Source organism: Aedes albopictus, chromosome 3, assembly GCF_035046485.1.
Source record: "Aedes albopictus strain Foshan chromosome 3, AalbF5, whole genome shotgun sequence".
NCBI lineage: Eukaryota > Metazoa > Arthropoda > Insecta > Diptera > Culicidae > Aedes > Aedes albopictus.
This window is the reverse complement of record NC_085138.1, coordinates 78,526,321-78,544,664: the sequence shown is the minus strand read 5'-3', so window position 1 is coordinate 78,544,664 and position 18,344 is coordinate 78,526,321. Positions and strand designations below refer to the sequence as shown.

Sequence of the window (18,344 nt, the reverse complement as noted above, 5' to 3'; positions counted from 1 at the left end):
TGGTAAAAAAAAATCTCAAAATCGGTTCAATACGTTTTCCTAGTATTCAAAACTCAAATCGCTTCAAGGCATATTTTAGGTACTTTTTAATCATTTTATTCCGTGTGTACTATTTTGTTTGTACAACTGTCATGACTGTTCCGATTTGTATTAACATTTTAAACTGTAAATCCATTATAAAAACTGTTCTTAGTCAAATTGCTTGAAAACTTTTCAAGTTATAACTGCTTGAATGTCACGATACAAAAAAAAAACATTTTTGCTTATTGTGACTTTTTGCCACATATACGGCTATAACATTATTACGGCTAGATCAAATTGAATGAAATTTTTACACAATATTTCTACATGTATACTTTACATACAGCACAGATTGAAATCGGTTCAGTATTTTTGGATCTAGAGCTATAACAGTGAGGAAGTGATATTTTTTAAAACATTCGTTTGCTTAAGCTTCTCAAATGGCAAAATTCTTGTTTCAACTATATCTCCACCAATATTCAACCGATTTTGATGAAATTTGTATGGTATTAGCTTTACGTAATACACTATTCCTGGTAAAAAATTAGTCATTTACCATTTTATTAGGAAATCTTTCTGAATTCCAGGAATTCGTTCCGAGATCCCTACGAGAATTGCTCTGAGATTCCCTCAGAATTTCTGCTTGGGATTCCTCCAGAAATTCCTTCCTATATCGCTCTAGAAATTTATTCAGGATTGCTCCAGGAGTTCTTTCTAGGATACCAAAGGGAGTTCCCTCAGAGATTCTTCCAGCAATTTGTTTAGGATTTGTTCGGAACTTCCAGGAGTTCTCTCTAGGATTACCGTGATTTCGGGTGAAATTGATCACTTTTCGCAGTTTCCGGCGCCATATTTTTGAAAAATTATCGATATGGTTTAACTCAATGCTCCAAAACAAGTACGTCCATGGTTTTCATCAGCCAACGAGGTTGAAACTTTTACTGCAAATCATTTTATTATAATAAACGTCGTTTGAAATAAAAAATCAAAAATTTTACTTTCGGGGTGAAATTGATCAGTCAGTGAAATGCCTTTGTAAATCCTGAAAATATTTTTTCCCCCTGAGTTGACCACCCTAGAATGCGAAAAGCTGTGCAAAACTTTAACAATTTTAATAAATTTTTAATTATTTAAGTTTAAAGTTTAGTAAATTCCAATAAAACGCCTGAAAGTATGCAATTTCCATACTAAATATGAGATTACTTCCAAAAAATATGATTTTATGCATAAATTTCAATATTTATAGAATTTTTGAAGACGAAATCAGGTTTAGCGAATACTTGGCAGCTAGAAACAATCATTCGAATATGCATTACATTTGCAATATTGCTACGGTAACAAAAGTTTGGAAGTGCATTTGATGTTCGCCCACCACGCAGTTTCGGAAAATATTGAATTTAATACAGAAATATGTGACTAATTGTCTGTAAAACATGTAAACTCATCATTCAATAACCCTTGAACCAGATGATGGTCAGTTTTTACTAATTGTTTTAAGTTTAAAGCGTTATTTTTAACAAATAAAAATGGCCCTCATGTCGATCAATTTCACCCCACTGATCAATTTCACCCGAAATCACGGTACTCCTGTAATTCCATACGGGATTCCTTCAGAGATTCCTTCATGAAATTCTCTAGAAATTCCTTCATGGAATTCTCTAGAGATTCCTCCAGAAGATTTCTATGAAATTATTCTAGAAGTTCGTGTAGATATTCCCTACAAAACTGCTGGAGATATTCCTTAAGAAGCTGTTGGAGGAATTTTATAAGGAACTCAAGAGCAAGTCTTGGAGTACTTCCATAAAGAATAAAAAAAAACTTCTGGAGTATTTCCATGAGCAAAATTTAAGAAACTTCCAGAATGAATTCCAGAATATGTAATCTGCAAGGAATCCCAGTAGAAGTTCTTGGAGGAATCCCGGAAGGATATCCTGGATGAATTATTGGACAAATCTTAGAAGGAACTCCTGGAAAAACATTGACTTATTTTCCAGGAGTCTGGAAGTTCTGAAGAAATTGAAGAAAAACTTTTGAAAAATTCCCGGAAGATATCCCGGGTAAAATTTCTGGCGAGGTCCCTGATGCCACCCCTAGTGTTATCTTCAAAGAAAATCCTGGAGAAATACCAGAAGAAACTATGAGAGGAACCCATAAATTTACTCCTAGAGGAAACCTAGAAGAAGTTCCTGGAGGAATCCCGGAAGAAGCTATAGAAATTAAAGGAATTCTTTGAGGATTCACATAAGAAACGTCCAGATAAAACCTAGAGGAATCTCAAAAAGTTGTATCTTAGAAAGAACTCCTGGAAGAATCACTGAAAGAACTCCAGGACGAATCTAAGAATGAATTCCTGTAGAAATCCTAGAAGGAACTCTTGAAATGATCCCGGAAGGAAACACAAATTATGTCACGCAAAAATCGACCTTTTTCAAAACCTACCCCCCCCCCCTATGTCACACTTTTTGTATGGGACCTCACTACTTTTTGTATGGGTCGTCACGATTTGCAAAACCCCCCTCCCCCCTAAGAGCGTGACGTAATTTGTGTACGGCCCCCCCGGATAAAAAATACTAAAGAAAACCCGGATGAAATTATTGTAGAATAGTTCGAAAAAACTCCTGGTACATAGAATCTTAGAAAACACCTCTGGAGAAAACCCTGAAGGAACTCCTAGAAGGTCCCCAAAAAAAAACAAAATAAAACAAAAAAATCCTGAATTAGAAGGAACTCACGGAGGGATTTTTTGTAGAACTTCTAATGAAAATCTCAGAGACATTTTATGAGAATCCCCTGCGAACTTCTGGTGGATTTTTCGGTGGAACATCTGGAAGAATTTCAAGAGGACTTTCTGCGAAACCCCAAAGAAAAACCTTCGTACGGAATGTCAAAAGATTCACCACAAAGAATTTTTCGTGGATCTTCATTAAATTCCCCGTGAAGCTTTGTCCTACCTCGTATTTTGTCTAAAACTCCACAAGGTAACCGTCAGAGTCCCAGCAGAATTCCTCCCACCGTAGTCCGAACTCCAATATTGCAGAATTTATAATTAGTATCCAACCATAGTTCTCGCTGTAATACCATTAAACGTTTCCTTAGAATCCCAGCGCAATGTCTCTCATTAGCATTTCCCTTGGAACTCCGTTGAAATCTCACAATCTGGATTTTCCCCATACGCGCGCAAAAATTAAATTTTAATTTCAATCACACTTCCTGAGGAAACGAACGAAATTTCTCTAAGTCCAAATCGTAAACAGCAAGGCCACGAAACGCCACACGAACAACGAACAATTTATCTAGCAACCGCCGTATGCAGTGCCCTATTCTTCACATCCTTCTTACAGCATCGTTTCGTAAAAATGCTGTCGGTTAACAAATGTCAAAATTACTTACGGAAAAAGGAGGAATTTTACTTGAGCGCTCTACTTGGGAACTGGAAACTTACCATAAAGTAACGTCTACCTGTCCTATATCCTTTTCCGTGTATTCAAACACAACATCACTTCAACGCAACCAATTAACAAACTAAATAAACACTTAGTACACCTTCAAGAAGGAAGTAAAACGCTTTTGTAGACGGGACAGAAGAGCGTGGACGGGGAAGCCGTAAATATCGGCGAAATTAGTCTCTTCTTTTATGTCTCACGTCATCTTAGTGGGACTAAGATAATTGCTAAGACGACCGTGAAAGACAAGTCTGGACAGCTATTGACCGACCCGTCTGGGCTGTTTTATTTTATTTTATTTATTAAAACACTGGTTCGATAACTTTGAAAACCTTTTTCAAGTGCTGGCACGACACCAACAGCTCAGCATGATACACCAAGAGTTCGACGCATTACCCGTGCCAGCATCAAAGCTCCATCATTGCAGGAGATAGGAACAGCCATCCGTAGCATGAAATCGAACAGAGCCCCAAAAGTCGATCAAAGACCATCCGAGACACTCAAAACTGACCCCAAAGTATCGCAACAACTACTGCATCATTTATTCTGCAACACATGGAAAACCGCGACATTTCCGGCCAAGTGGATGGAAGGCGTCTTAGTCAAGGTACCCAAAAAGGTTGATCTGATTATATGCGATAATTGGTGGGGCATCATATTACTGTGTACCGTTCTCAAAGTTTTCTGCAAAGTGATCCATAACAAGGTGCAGAGGAAGATTGATGCAACTCTCCGACGACAGTAAGCAGGATTCCGTGCCAGACGATCCTGTGTGGATCATTTTGACCGTAAGAGACTCCAAGAGCCTTTCTACCAGGTGTTCATTGATTACAAAAAAGCTTTTTGAGGCATTCGAATAGAAATATGTTGCTCTGTTAGCTCAACGACGCTCTGATATGCAGAGTATTTCAGGGCCCCCCACAAAAACCATTTTTGGTTGCTAACATTAGCTTTATTTGTCATATTGCTCAACTGCCCATAACCGCATAACAGTAACAATCGACAGAAGTAGGCATTGAAGAAAATGGGACCCAAAGTTGCAATTTTTAATTGTATGGGAATGAACCGAAATCGTAAACATTTTTTATTAATTCGTAATCAATTGTATATCAATAAGATCTTCTACAGCACTTCTTGTATACTGGACCAATCGTCAGGAAATGAATCGGACTTAAGTATGACTAATGACACGCATTGAAACCAGTCTATTTTTTCAGTGTGACTGTTATGCGGTCACATTGGTTAATGATGGTCAATGAGACAAAACGACTTGGTGTTTATTTCACAAATCCTAGAACAAACTTGAAAATATTATTCAGGTAGTCGAAAGTACTTGTAATTTGATGATGATCCCCGATATTAACTCAATAACAGCAAAATATGCAAATGTTACAATTATGCGGTTATAGGCAGTCAAGTACTGTTCGAAAATAAAGAAAAACATTTTTGGTCATCTCTCCGAGGGGCCTCTACATCCGCTCGGGCCCCGTGCTCCCACAATCCTTAATTCCGGGCCTGATCTTGTCGAACGCTCCTTGGCGACAGGTCTTACCATCAACGTCAGCAAGACCAAATTGTTGGATGTAAACACGGTCAACCCTTGCAGCTTTACGGTAGCAGTGAAGAATGTTGAAAGCTTCCAATATGGCGGCACCAAGATCGCGATAAGTGTACGGATCAACAAGGCGAGGACTGCTTTTGTGCGTTTGAGAAATGCATGGAAAACAATCAGATTAGTCGACGTACTAAAATCCGAATTTTCAACTCGAATGTGAAAGCTGTGCTGCTGCAGTGAAACTTGGTGTATATCAGTGGAGAACACTCAACGGCTGAGCAGGTCTTCATCAATATGGGGTATATAATTCGTGAATGGTGGCCTCACAATTGGATCTCCATCGTCGATGTCATCAAAAGCCGATAGCGACAGAAATTCGGGAGCGGAAATGGAGGTGGGATGGCCACCTTCTGCGAAGGGGCGGGAACGAAATCTGTAAGCAAGCGTTAGCTTGGAACCCAGCAAGACATAACAGCAGAGGCAGGCCCAGAGACTCATGGTGGCGCAGCTTCTACAAGGAAATAAAGAAAGTCGACAGAAATTTGACCTGGCCTGAAAGTAAGTAGTAGTAGGATAACTACTTTTCAAAAACCATATTTATGTCGAATTCAACAGGAACAAGACGATTCGGACGACACTGCAAGCAACAAGGTGGATTTCTAGGTGAAACATGATCTAAAGAGGGGGCGATCCACAACCATATAGCCCATATAGCCGAGGCGGTAAACGCACGGGTATTCAGCATGACCATGCTGAGGGTGACGGGTTCGATTCCCGGTCGGTCCAGGATCTTTTCGTAAAGGAAATTTCCTTGACTTCCTTGGGCATAGAGTATCTTCGTGCCTGCCACACGATATACACATGCAAAATGGTCATTGGCAGAGGAAGCTCTCAGTTAAAAACTATGGAAGTGCTCATAGAACACTAAGCTGAGAAGCAGGCTTTGTCCCAGTGAGGACGTTACGCCAAGAAGAGAGAAGAGAGAGAGAGATCCACAACCGTGAGCAAAGAATCAGCAAGAAAAAGGATATATTCGGATACGTGATAGCCAGTGAAAAATGCTGCACCCCAATCACTTTACAACTCTGTTCGAATCGAATACATTTCTTCATATATTTTTTTCTTACTTCTGCTTCCATCTTTCTACACTTGTCAACTACTGTACGGTTCACTTTCACTTTACATCCCAACAAAAGTATCATCCTTCAATGCATTCCTCACTTCCCACAAACCCAGCCACAATTTCTAATTGCAATCGTTTCAAAGCCAGCGTTGAACACATCTTCCTTCCTTTAGTCAGTGTAAGCCCTTATCTTTTTACTCAAATATTTTACGTGTATGCTCAATCGAATTCAGATCTTTAAGATGCCCTCTCCCGTACTGTTCTGTTCAGTTCTCTAATTCATATTTTGTTACTCTTTCTTTCTGTGTATGTGTCTATCTGTCATCACTAGTGTTTTCCGCTTTGTCTATTTCCCGGGATTGCAGCCTGTCTCTGTGTATCGCAATGAGTAAGTTAATGCTTCTAGTTTGTTTTTGTTTGTTTGTTTCACTACATTTGATTTCAAATATAACATTATCTAGGTTTTTTTTGTTTGTTTTGTGAATAATTGTTCTGATTTTGTTTGCTATTTATACATCTTTTTTTTTGTTATATTTTGCTTACAATTTACGTTCATTTGTTTTTGTTTTAATCCGAAACGTGAAACGATTAATAGATAACAACTGTTCATCTGGATTTTTGTTTTGTTTCTGTGTTTAAATCCTCTGTGTGGATTTGTTGTTTACTTTTGTTGGGATTTCTGAATTTCTCTCACGAGGGAAGGGAAGGGAAGTTCTACATAGGGTTGTCTGGGTTTTTGTTTTGCATTTCATGTGTGTATTCTATCGAATCAAAAAATTTAGAGACTGCTACTCGCTTAAGTGCTTGTTTTCCTTACCGTTCTTCTGCGCATATAAATTATTGGTATTACTACTAAACAACAGCATAACACTCTTACTCGGCGCGAAAACTATACCACTAGTAGACGCAATCAGTCCAACCATCAATCATTCGTCGCTCGCGCATTCATCAACTGACAGACCCAAACCCATCATCATCATCATCATCAGTAATAGTAGCTATTTCACTTAAAAAGGGACAATTTCTAAAATTTACCTAACATTTTGCCTTTCGATCGCGTTCCCTCTCTCAATCTTCTCGCAGCGAACCAATACTATCTTACAATCTAGTATCCATGTGTGTGGGTTGTGTAATGTATGTATAAAAAGCACGAAAACGAAAAACGTACGATAAATAGATAAGTGGATAAAAGTTGTGTGTGAACGAAAAAAATAATGGAAATGAGAGAGAAAAAAAAAACTAAGAAAATCGAAACTTACAAAGCAACGCAACCAGTGAATCAAATTCGGCTCCGTCATACCTGATGGCACTTGAGCCTTGAATAGAATAAATAAGTTTTTGATAAATTTTCATAGAAAGCTCTTCAATTGGAATATTTTCTGGGGACACTGTAAGTTGAAAAGTGGTATATCATTGATAAACTGCAAAATTTCACCCACCTTTATTCCATGTTTATTCGGACACCTGCGTGCTCATCGACATACCATGGTTTTTTTATCGGTAAATTGTACAACAATATCAGCAAATACAAAATTAGTAAAATGTACGTCAGTGTCATTCGATGATCAACCCAAATGGTTGGCGTTTAGGTAACTCAAATAACCCAAATAAGCATATCGTTTGTGGATATGGAGCTTTCTGAGGCTGGCATTAGTAGGAGCGACATGGCGACCGTAAGACGGATCAACATGACGACCGTAAGCAAGTTTCAAAAGGAATCTGGATAAATCATACTAGTGAAACAAGAGAAAGGTTCCTATATCAATCAGAATTTCCCAGTGAGATAGAAATTCGAAAAGAATGCCGAATTCTTGGTAGAAACAGACAAATGTAGGAGTTTTTAATGTGTCCGAAAATTCCAGAAACATTTTTGAAATTCCTCTAGAGATTCCTGTTGGAATTCTTCCAGGAGTTCGTCCTGTGATTTCTTCCAAACCTGATCGTGGTATTTTCCCTACAGTTTCTCTATGCATGTCCATATAAGTTAATCCCCGGGATATTTTTCAGTGGTTCTAGCAGAATTTCTCTTGGATTCCCTCCCGAGATTTCAGTTCTTGCAGAGTTCCTTCCGGTTTTCTCCCACTATTTCTGGTGTTTCTTCTAAGACTTTCTACCAAGTTTTTCCTGGGATTTCAGCAGGAGTTCCAGCTAATGATTCTCATTGGATCTTTTTCGAGATTTCTTTCAGAATTCCTTGCAGAATAATTTGCGGCGATTCTCTTGAGAGTCCCCTCGGAACCTACCGTTCTAGGATTCTTGTTGAAGTTTCTCCTGGGATCTTTTCAATAGTTTATTCTGAGATTACTCACGAAGTTCGTCATAAAACTTTTTCCCGGTTTTTCTCAGGATTTACTCTGGAATTTGTCTAGGGATACCAGCAATTGTGCGAAACTTTGAGAGAAATCCTGTGAGGAACTCTCTTCAACTAAGGGACATGGCGACCGTGAGATGGGTCGTCCAAATAAAGATCCTCCGCATGATTCGTCTTAAGGACGCTAGTTCGAAAAGGACTCCGAATAATTGTGCAAGTATAACCAAATAAAGGTTCCTAGATTAATCAGATCAGAAACTCCAAAGATATTTAAGAAATTTCTCTAGAGTTACAAGTTAATCCCAGGGAATTTCTCTTGAATTTCCTCCAGATATTTCTGTAAGTTCACCCAGAGTTCCTCTCGCTATTTCTGCCAAGATCTATCGTGGGATTTTCTAGGACTTTTTAGCAAGTTTTTTTTTCCAGGGATTTCAAAGTTCTTTGCGGAATTTCTTGCAGTGTTCCTCCTGAGAGTCCCGAAATCTACCATAGTTCGTCCGGGGATTTCACTTGGAGTTTCTCCTGGGAGTTTTCCAAAATTTCATCTCAAGATTACACCTGTAGTTCCTAGTAAGTACGTAGTAAGTACATTACTCGAGATTCTTTACAAAATTTGTCAGGAAATTCCCGGAGTTTACTCTGGTATTACTTGTGATTACGAGAGAAACACTTTGGGAGAAACCCTGGTGGAACTCTGTGAGGTACTCACATTAACATAAGGAACATGGCGACCGCAAGAAGGGTCGTCTAAATAGAAAGTAGCAATATCCTCTTCATTTTTCGTAGTATTTCCCTTTTAATTAACTCTATCCTAGGAATATTTCTCAGAGGTTGTCGCGGAATTTCTCTTGGATCCCCTTCCATGATTTCTGTAAAAGTTCTTCCCCATAATTTTTCTTGAACTTTCTACCAAGTTTTTCCTGGGATTTTGGTAGGAGTTTTAGCAAATATTTCTCAAGGAAATTCTTCGGGATTTCTATCAGAGTACTTAGCGGAACATCTTGTGGTGATCCTCGAGAGAGTCCACCCAGAATCTACCAGAGTTCGTCCCCGGAAGGCTCTTGGAGTTTCCCCTGGGAATTTTCCAGAAGTTCATCCCGAGATTACTCCTGAAGTTCCTAGTAAGCCATTGCTTGGGGTTCTTTTCAAGACCTCAAGGTCACGGACCTCCTTTCGAGAGTTCTCGGGATTTTCTCTGGAATTTATCTTGGGATGCCGACAATTACGAAGCTTAGTCAAAAACTCATAAGGGACATGGCGACCGTAAGATGAGCCGTCTGAATAAAAAGTAGCAAGATCCTCCGCATGATGAGTCTCTAGCACACTCGTTCAAAAAGAAATCTGAATAACCGTGCTAGTGAAACGAAAGAAAGGTCCTCAGATCAATCAGATAAGAAATTTCAAGGTATTTCCTCTTTCCATATAAGTAAATCCCAGGGATATTTCTCAGAGGTTCTCACGTAACTTCTCCTAAATCTCCACCCATCAATTCTGTAAAAGTTCTTGCAGAGTTGCTTTCGTTCTTGCAGATTTCTCGTTTCTTGTACGTTCAACCAAGTTTTTTCCTGGGATATCAGCAGCCGTTACAGCCTATATTTCTAATGGCATTCTTTCCAGGATAACCATCAGAGTTCTTTGCCGAATTTCTTGCGATGATCCCTCTGATAGTCCTCCCGAAACCTACCAAAATTCGTCACGGTATTTCACTTGGAGTATCTCCTGGAATTTTCCGATTGTTCGTCCCGATATTACTCCGTAAGTGCTTCGTAAGACATTACTTGAGATTCTTCCCAAGATTTGCCACGGAACTTTTTTCAAGAGTTCTTGGGATTTACTCTGGAATTTATCTTGGAATACCTGCAATTACTTGAGGAAAATGGCAGAAATCCTGGTTCAACTATGTGGGGAACTCACATTAACAAGAAGAACATGGCGACCGTAAGACGGATAGTTTTGACGTTTTGAGAATAAAAAGCAAGATCCTCCGCATGATTAATATTTAGCAAGCTATAGCTACAAAAGGATTCTGAATAACCGTGCTAGTGATGCAAAAGAAAGGTCTCTAGATAAATCAGATGTTTGAAGTAAGATGGAAATTCTGGAAACAATGACGATTTCTAGGTAGAAACAGATTCATCTGGGAGTTGAAAAGCTGTGCAGAAATCCCGGAAATATTGCTTGAATTCCTCTAGGGTAGATTCCTGTTGGAATATCTTTGAAGAATTCGTTCTGTGAATTTTTCAAACAAATTTCTGTGGTGTACCTGGACTCGCTCAGAAGGTCTTGTGGGGATTATCTTGGTTCTCCTTACGGGATTCCCGTAAAAGTTCTTTCAGAGTCACTCCTGGGTTTTCTACCAGAGTTCTTCCCGGGATTCTTCCTGGCAGAAATTCCATTCAAGATTCTTCTCGGATTTGGAACTCCTAGCGGTGATCCTCCTGGAAGTTCTCCCGGAATCTACCGAAGTTCGTCCCGGGATTTCTCTTGGAGTTTCTTCTGGGATTGTTTCCGATAGTTTGACCCGAGATTACTCCTTTCTCGTAAGACAATGCTCGGAATTCTTTCTAAGATTAGTCATGGAGTTTTCCCAAAATTACACTTGGCATTTTCTCCAGGACCCATTCTGGAATTTCTCCTGGGATATCTGCAATTACGCGAGGAACTTTGAAAAAAAAACATCCAAGTGGATGTGAGGACTTGTCAGGAACTCCCATTAACATGATTGACATGGCGAACGTATGATAGGTCCCACAGATTTCAAGTAGCGAAATTTTCAACATAATATGTATTGAGCAAGCTAGTTTCTAAAGGAATTTGAATAATCTTGCTAATGAAACTGGTGAATCCATTTAGATCCTTAGAGCAGATCGAATTGGATAGATAAATCCCTAGACCAATCATAAGTCTCCAGCAAGATGGTAATGCCAGAAAGACTGACGAAATTTTGGTAGAAGTTGATTAATCTGGAAATAAAAATTCGTCCACAAATTCCGGAAATATTTTTGAAATTCTTTTAGAGATTTCTTCCAAGAGTTCATCCTGTGATTTCTTCAACAAATTTCTGTAATGTTTTTTCTAGCAAATTTCGCCGCAGTTTTTCTCGGGATATTTCTCAGAGGTTCTCTTGGATCGCCTCTCGGGATTTCTGTATAAGTTATTTCAGAATACTACTGGGTTTTCTATCAGAGTTTCTTCCGGGATATCTGCCAATGCATTCCTGGGATTTTTCTAGTATTTTTTCCCAAGAGTTCTACAGTGGTTCCTAATTCAGAATTTTTCTCGGATCTGGAATTCCTTGCGGTGATCTACCAGGAATGTCTCTTAAATGTTTTCTCAAGAGTCCTTCCAGAGTTCATCCCGAAATCTACCGCAGTTCGTCTAGAGATTCCTCTTGAAGTGAATCGTACGATATTTTAAATAGTTATGATTGGAACTATTTCTATTTGGAACTATTTGGAAATTCCTCGTAAGACATCGTTAGAGGTTCTTTCCTAGATTTCTCACGGAGCTCCTTTCGGGAGATTTCCCAAAATTACTTCTGTAATATTTACCAGAATTTTCTCCAGAATTTTACTCAGGATACTTGCAAACAAGCGAAGAACTTATGGAGTAATTCTTGAGGAATCCTGCGAGGAATTCCTTGAGGATTTACGAGAGGAACTTGAAGAAATTCCAGAAAGAACTGCGATACACACTCTTGGGAGGAGTCTGTGATGAACGTTGAGAAAATCTTTGAAAAAAAGTTCCGTGAAGAACCCCGAGGGAAATCCCAAGAGAAATTCCTGTAAAAATCCCAAGCAAACCTCTGGCACATCACAGGAAATTTTCGAGGAGTAACCCTAAGAGGAAATTATCGAGAAGTTTGAAAGAAACTTTTCCGATTCATCCAGTGAAAACCCGTAAGAGAAATATAAACAGTAACAATAGGAGAAAATTTGCTTGGTTGCTTATTCAGGATTTCTTTCGGATCTAGAATTCCTTACGATGATCATCCAGGAATCCTGGGAGATGATTTATGAGAGATTCCGGAGAAACGCATGGATTAAATCTCGGGAGGAGTTCTGCTAGTGAACCCAAAAGAACTGTGCAAGAGATCCTGGGTGAAATTCCTGGAGACATTTTTGGATAAACTTCTGCACATGTCTCGGAAGGAAGTCCTGCGGAAATCTTCCAAGAAGCCGTAGGAAAATCCCGGGAAAAACTTTTGCAGAAATCTTCTGGAAGAAATCCCACGAAAATAAAAAAAAAATATTTAGGAGAAATTCCGGGAGGTAGTAAGAAACACTGAAAGGAATCCCGGAAAAAATCTAAACTAAGAGAAATTCTAGAGGAAAATCCAGAAGAAACTCCGTGAGAGATCTCGCCAGGAACCATGAAAGAGAATCCGGGAAATCTCTGAATCTCAGAAGGTAGAACTCCTGGTGAAATTCAGAGAGAAAGCCAGGACAAACCTGCAGGAATAATTCCGGGTTAAATTCAAGAAGGAATTCCGGGAAAATTTCGGGGCAGAATATGAGAATAAATTCTGTAAGAAATCGTTAAAGGATTCTTCGATAAATTCTTGATATAATTCCGAGAAAAGTCTCTACAGGAACTTCGGAATGAATTCTGAATAGATTTCTAAGCAAATCCCTAAACGAACATCTGTTTCCTACAGATGCAGGTAGTTTCGGAATCTGCATCGGAATCTCCACGTCACCAGCAGCAACCTCTAGAAATAACTTATAAAAGCTGGTATTGCATATTACTTTTATTTATACCGAATATGCTGTTTGTGGTATGTTCAAAAGGTTGATTGAGAAGTAAATGAAACCAAAACTAAAATATGGAAATGAATGTGAAATGTGCTACCTATCTTTTAACATCCATGCATACTCTCCAGTGCCCAACATTAATTACATCCAGATACATCATACTAGTAGTCCTCACCTATCACAATGAAGACATAACGTAAAGAAACATGCATCGATTGGTGGCGGAGAAGGAGCCCCCTTTTCTCATTATCAATAGGTTGAAAATCAGCGCTAGCATGGAACGCCTCATCGTATGTCATCTTTTCTCTCCTCCTACCTTCCAATCTTATCCGATCATTCACCTCACCACAAACAATAGCCTATTGTGATAGACACGAGCGGCTAGTGAGGCTAATCAACGGTAATCCTTACGTGAGTTCGGCTATTGTTTCGAAAAGGACAGACAGATAGTCCATTCAAACCGAAATTCCGTCCGAATGTCCACCATGGGAGCCAGTGTTTTTAGGGGGCGAGAAAAGAAAACAATAGAAGCGTAAGCAAAATAATTACATGATATAGTAATACATTGATGTGGTATACGTGCTTTGCTTAGATCTTTTTTCGTCGGAACTGTTTAGCTTGAACTTTCAGAAGCATTTTCTCTAGGATTTTCAAAATCAATTGAGGATATTTTCTCAGTTGTCTACTGTTAAAAATATTTAAACGTTCGATTCTTGTTCTCACTAGGGATCTACCGCTACTAATTCTAAAAACACATTCAATACGCATCGTCGTCGTCAGTCTCCTGCTGAGGCTGAGCGCGGCCCCCAGCAGCGGAAGAGGAGGAATACTCACGTGATGGACTTCGGCCCACCTGGACCAGTGTTTGGGGCGTGGTGGTTTCCTCCTTCTGCGAACAGTTGAGGAAGTCCCATATCAGAATGGTATCGTCGTGGGAACTGCTCACGATCTGGAACTCGTCGAACTGAAGCCGGAACACGCGACCCGTGTGCTCCTGGAAACAATGGGCCATTAAAGACAAATCGCACTCCCCCAGCTATCCAGCCAGATTTTAAGGAACTTACCACTAGCGTCTTCAAGCACAGTGTGTTGGTTTGCGCTCGAATGTCTAAGGCAGCTTGGAGATCCCACACTTTGATTTTGCCGTCGTACGCTCCGCTCACGATGCGCTTCGAGTCGAACCGGATGCAGCGGACGAGCTCCTCGTGACCTTCCAGAATCCTCAAACAGGTACCGCACTCAATATCCCAAAGTCTGTGGAAAGCAGAAAACCAGAAAACACGTTTAGCAAAATCGATCCTCATCAGAACCATCCTTATTCTCGGGTTACCTTATAGAATTGTCTGAACTACCGCTCACGACCAGTCGATCCCGGTACTGTAGGCATGCAATACCCCGCTTGTGGCCATTCAGCGTACGCACGAACTCGCACGTCGATGTGTTCCACACCTTGATGGTGCGATCGCCGGACGCCGAGACGATGTACTTTTCGTCAAAGTCCACCACGTTGACTGCCGCTCGATGGCCAACCAGCACCCGTCGCAGGGCGATCTCCGTCGGCGAGGTCATGTCCCACACGGCAATCGAGCGATCCTGCAACGGGATTTTAAATGGTTGAGAACACTAAAATATAGACCAATTTACAAGCGAACATACCTTCGAGCAGGTCACCATCATGCCATTGTTGAAGCGTAAATGCAGCACCGCCTCGCAGTGATGTATCAAGGTGTTCACCATGTCGCCGGTGTTGACATCCCACACGCGGACCGTCGAATCGCTGGAACCGCTGATGATGACTTTGTCGTCGTACTGCAGACACAGCACCGACCCGGTGTGCCCGGTCAGGATCTACAAATGTGGAACGACAGAAAGAAATGAGAACCCTTGTAGCCGACCAACGCCCAAAAGTGCAACAACGACCTTGCAGCACTGCAGCGAGTTGCGGTCCCAGATTTTGATGGTGTTGTCCCGCAGGCCGGACACGATTTTGTCATCGTCGTACTGCAAACAGTACACGCCCTTGGAGTTCTCCGATCGGCAGTTTATTCGCTGCAGGTTGTGGTGCCCGGTGCGCCAGTTGGTCTCGATCGCTTCGATGTCCTTCATGATCTTGGGGAACAGCTCGCGGTAGAACTTGTGCGGCCGGTGTGTCACGCCCGGTCGCGGTATGAACAGGTATTTGATCCTGCGAGGACGAGGGAGAGAGATGAGTTTTTAGTATGGCAACCACACTAGTTGTAGGTTTAGTACTCACCATCCTTTCCGTTCTGCGAGGCCCCGCCAGAGGGAGTCTGTGCGGACGTTTCGCTCTATTAGCTTCTTCCATAGCATGCCCTCCGATATGACGCGGGACCATTCTTTGCAGACGCGCTCCGCCCGGCAGAGGGATTTGGCGTCCAGGTAGGAGAGGATGTTTTCGGCCACGTGGTCCAATCCCTTGGCTGGGGAAGGAAGGTAAACATCAGACGTGATAAAAATTAAAGATTTCTAAAAGTGTATTTGCTTCTGCCTTCTACATTGCTGTTCTTCTATCCGACTATCGTGGGCTTAGTGGGCTTTTCTATGGTGATTAATTGATCGATCACGATCAACGATTAATTCTGACTATACATGTCAATGGTTGCTCCTCCGTGATTGATCTGAACTGGTACCAGTTGCACTGAGATCCAACTGAATAAGGGGCTGGGACATTCCACTTATTCTCAAAGTGCAATTTTAGCAGCTCATGCATATTTGATCAATAACGGCGCCGGCCAAGTCCTTATAGTCAGCTGGGAAGGGAAAGGAATGTTAGAGTGTACTGGTTGTTGCTACTAGAGACCGAGAGCACTCTGCGTCCCCACAATCAGCACGGACTGGGATATTTGTTAGATGGAAAGGATGGGAGATCTGGGAGTCACCGTTGGGTCGGTGATGCGATCCATGGATTGGGGGTTATTTATGGTGGGGTCTGGTACGTTTGGCATAAGGCCGTTTGGCATAATGCCATTTGGCATTAGGACGTTTGGCATAAAGGACACTTGGCATAATGGACATTTGGCATAAAGGACGTTTGGCATAAAATGATTTCTGTAAAAAATGAGCCACATACTTAACGTCAAAAAAGAAGAAGTATTCTAAAGAAGGACAATACATTATAATGCAATAATTTTTCTGAATATAATAAGCAGGCAAGGATGATTTGCTGGAAAGAACCTTTACCGGAATCTAAATTGCTTGTATCGATAAAGAACAGCCTATGTACAAAAGAAGGAACATTCCCCTTCCGGAAAAAAATCAAATTCATGGAAGCAAAAGGTTATTTCGAAAATAAGAGATCTAAAATAATGCACCACTAACGAGTTTGCCTTCTTTCCATTGAAGGTTGTTCTTTAATTTTTCTACAGAGGGAAAATATATTTCACATATTCTTTATGCCAAACGTCGTTTATGCCAAACGTCCTTTATGCCAAACGTCCTTATGCCAAATGTCCTTATGCCAAACGGCCTTATGCCAAACGTACCAGACCCTTTATAGTGTTCGTGATAGATTGTGTGGTGAATAAGGTGAATAAGGTCAGGCGGCACAGCATGCTTTGGTTGCATAACTTATAGGCGTTATATATACACTGTGCTGTGAGTGGAAGTTGGAAGGGAGGGAAACGACTTTTTTCAATTCGTTTCTGGTTCTAGCGATGGCTATGAACATATGAATATATATGAGTTGTATATGTAGAGAAGAGAGAGCGAGAGAAAGTGGATAGAAAGATACAAAGTAGGATGAAAAGGACGGGCCAGGGATTGAACCCATGACCTTCTGCATACGAATCAGAAGCGGTAGCCACTAGACCACCAAGCCCGTCAAGGCTTTTCTTTGGTAATTAATTGAAGCGATTTATTCGCATTCCATTGCATGAATTTATCTGTTGTGTGGTAAGCACAATGATATACCATGCCCAGAAGGTCGAGCATCACTTGACTTTGAAGTGAATCAAACCCAAATCAAATGAATATGCAGTACCTGAAATACCTGAATCAATTAAATATGAGATGTATCAGACTTGTATCAGTAGAATTTGAAAAGATTCACACCTGAACACATTTATTTTACCAGAATCACTTTAATAATATAAAGTGATTCAGAACTGAACGACTTGATTATGAAGCGAATAAAACCTGAATCACTTAAATATGAATAGCACTCTCATTAGCTCTAACGGACGCTCTGTTCTAAAACTTTTTCTTCCTCTGTCGAAATAACTAAGATATTCTTTATAAACCACGTAACGCTATTGAAGGAGGGAATGGGTCTACAACAGTGTTACGGTGTTCACATAAAATTTCAAAATTTTCCACGCAGAAGATTTTCTAGAAGGTTCCGTACAGGAATTCTGGAAGAAATATCTGAAAGAATCGTGAGAAGATTCTCGACTGGCAGCTCGGCAGGAACCTGTGACAGAACTCCAGGAATTAGTGGAAAATTCCGAGAGGAATCCTTTGAAAAAAAATCCCATGAAGAGTTTTTCAAGGAATACTAGCAGGAATTCGGTCACTAATACTTAAAAGAATTCCCATTGGATTCTCTGAACTTTTGCCAATATAAAATTTCGAAAGAATAACGGGAGGAATCGGTGAAGGAAACTCGGGAAGACTTTTTGAAGAGATCCCATTAGAAATTCCGGCACATAAATAGCTAAAAACCCAGGATTGCCTGAAGAAGTCTCGTCAAAAATCTAAATTATTTCAGAATCCTTTTCTGGAGCAATCTTTTAAGGAATCACAGCAGGAAAACCGATTAGAATACCTAGGTTCGCCGGCAGTGCATTTGATAATGTACCTTTCGGTGCCATATTGGAAGCCGCACGGAGTCATGGTATATCTCCAATAATTGCCAAGTGGATTCATCAAATGCTCAAAAATCGATATCTCTTCTCGACATTGCGTCTAGCAGGGATTAGAACATTGAGTGTTTGTGGATGCCCCCAAGAGGGAGGCTTGTCATTCGGTTTATTTACCCATACAAGCTTCCTTGATTCTGAACTCAATGTGAGGTGCCTAGGAAAGCTTGGAATCAAGAATGACTCCAACGTACTTTACCTGTTCAGTCACATCGATTTCAGAATCAAATAGACGCAAAGGTCGAACGCCATTACGGTTT

General features: G+C 40.5%; 1 protein-coding gene across 4 annotated transcripts in view; it reads right to left on the bottom strand.

The window, feature by feature from the left end:
* Positions 1-6,091: 6,091 nt before the first annotated feature.
* Positions 6,092-18,344, bottom strand: part of LOC134289964 (beta-TrCP) — a 355,456-nt gene continuing 343,203 nt past the window's right edge. For 2 of the 4 annotated variants that reach the window (XM_062856820.1, XM_062856819.1), the window contains 6 exons: positions 15,462-15,648; positions 15,125-15,392; positions 14,864-15,055; positions 14,538-14,800; positions 14,272-14,461; positions 6,092-14,201 (listed from right to left, as the gene is read on the bottom strand). In XM_062856820.1, coding sequence (XP_062712804.1) covers positions 13,965-14,201; positions 14,272-14,461; positions 14,538-14,800; positions 14,864-15,055; positions 15,125-15,392; positions 15,462-15,648 — 1,337 coding nt within the window. In that variant the 3' untranslated portion in view covers positions 6,092-13,964. The remainder of the gene's footprint in view (positions 14,202-14,271; positions 14,462-14,537; positions 14,801-14,863; positions 15,056-15,124; positions 15,393-15,461; positions 15,649-18,344) is intronic. The other 2 variants (XM_062856822.1, XM_062856821.1) reach the window with 2 other exon arrangements.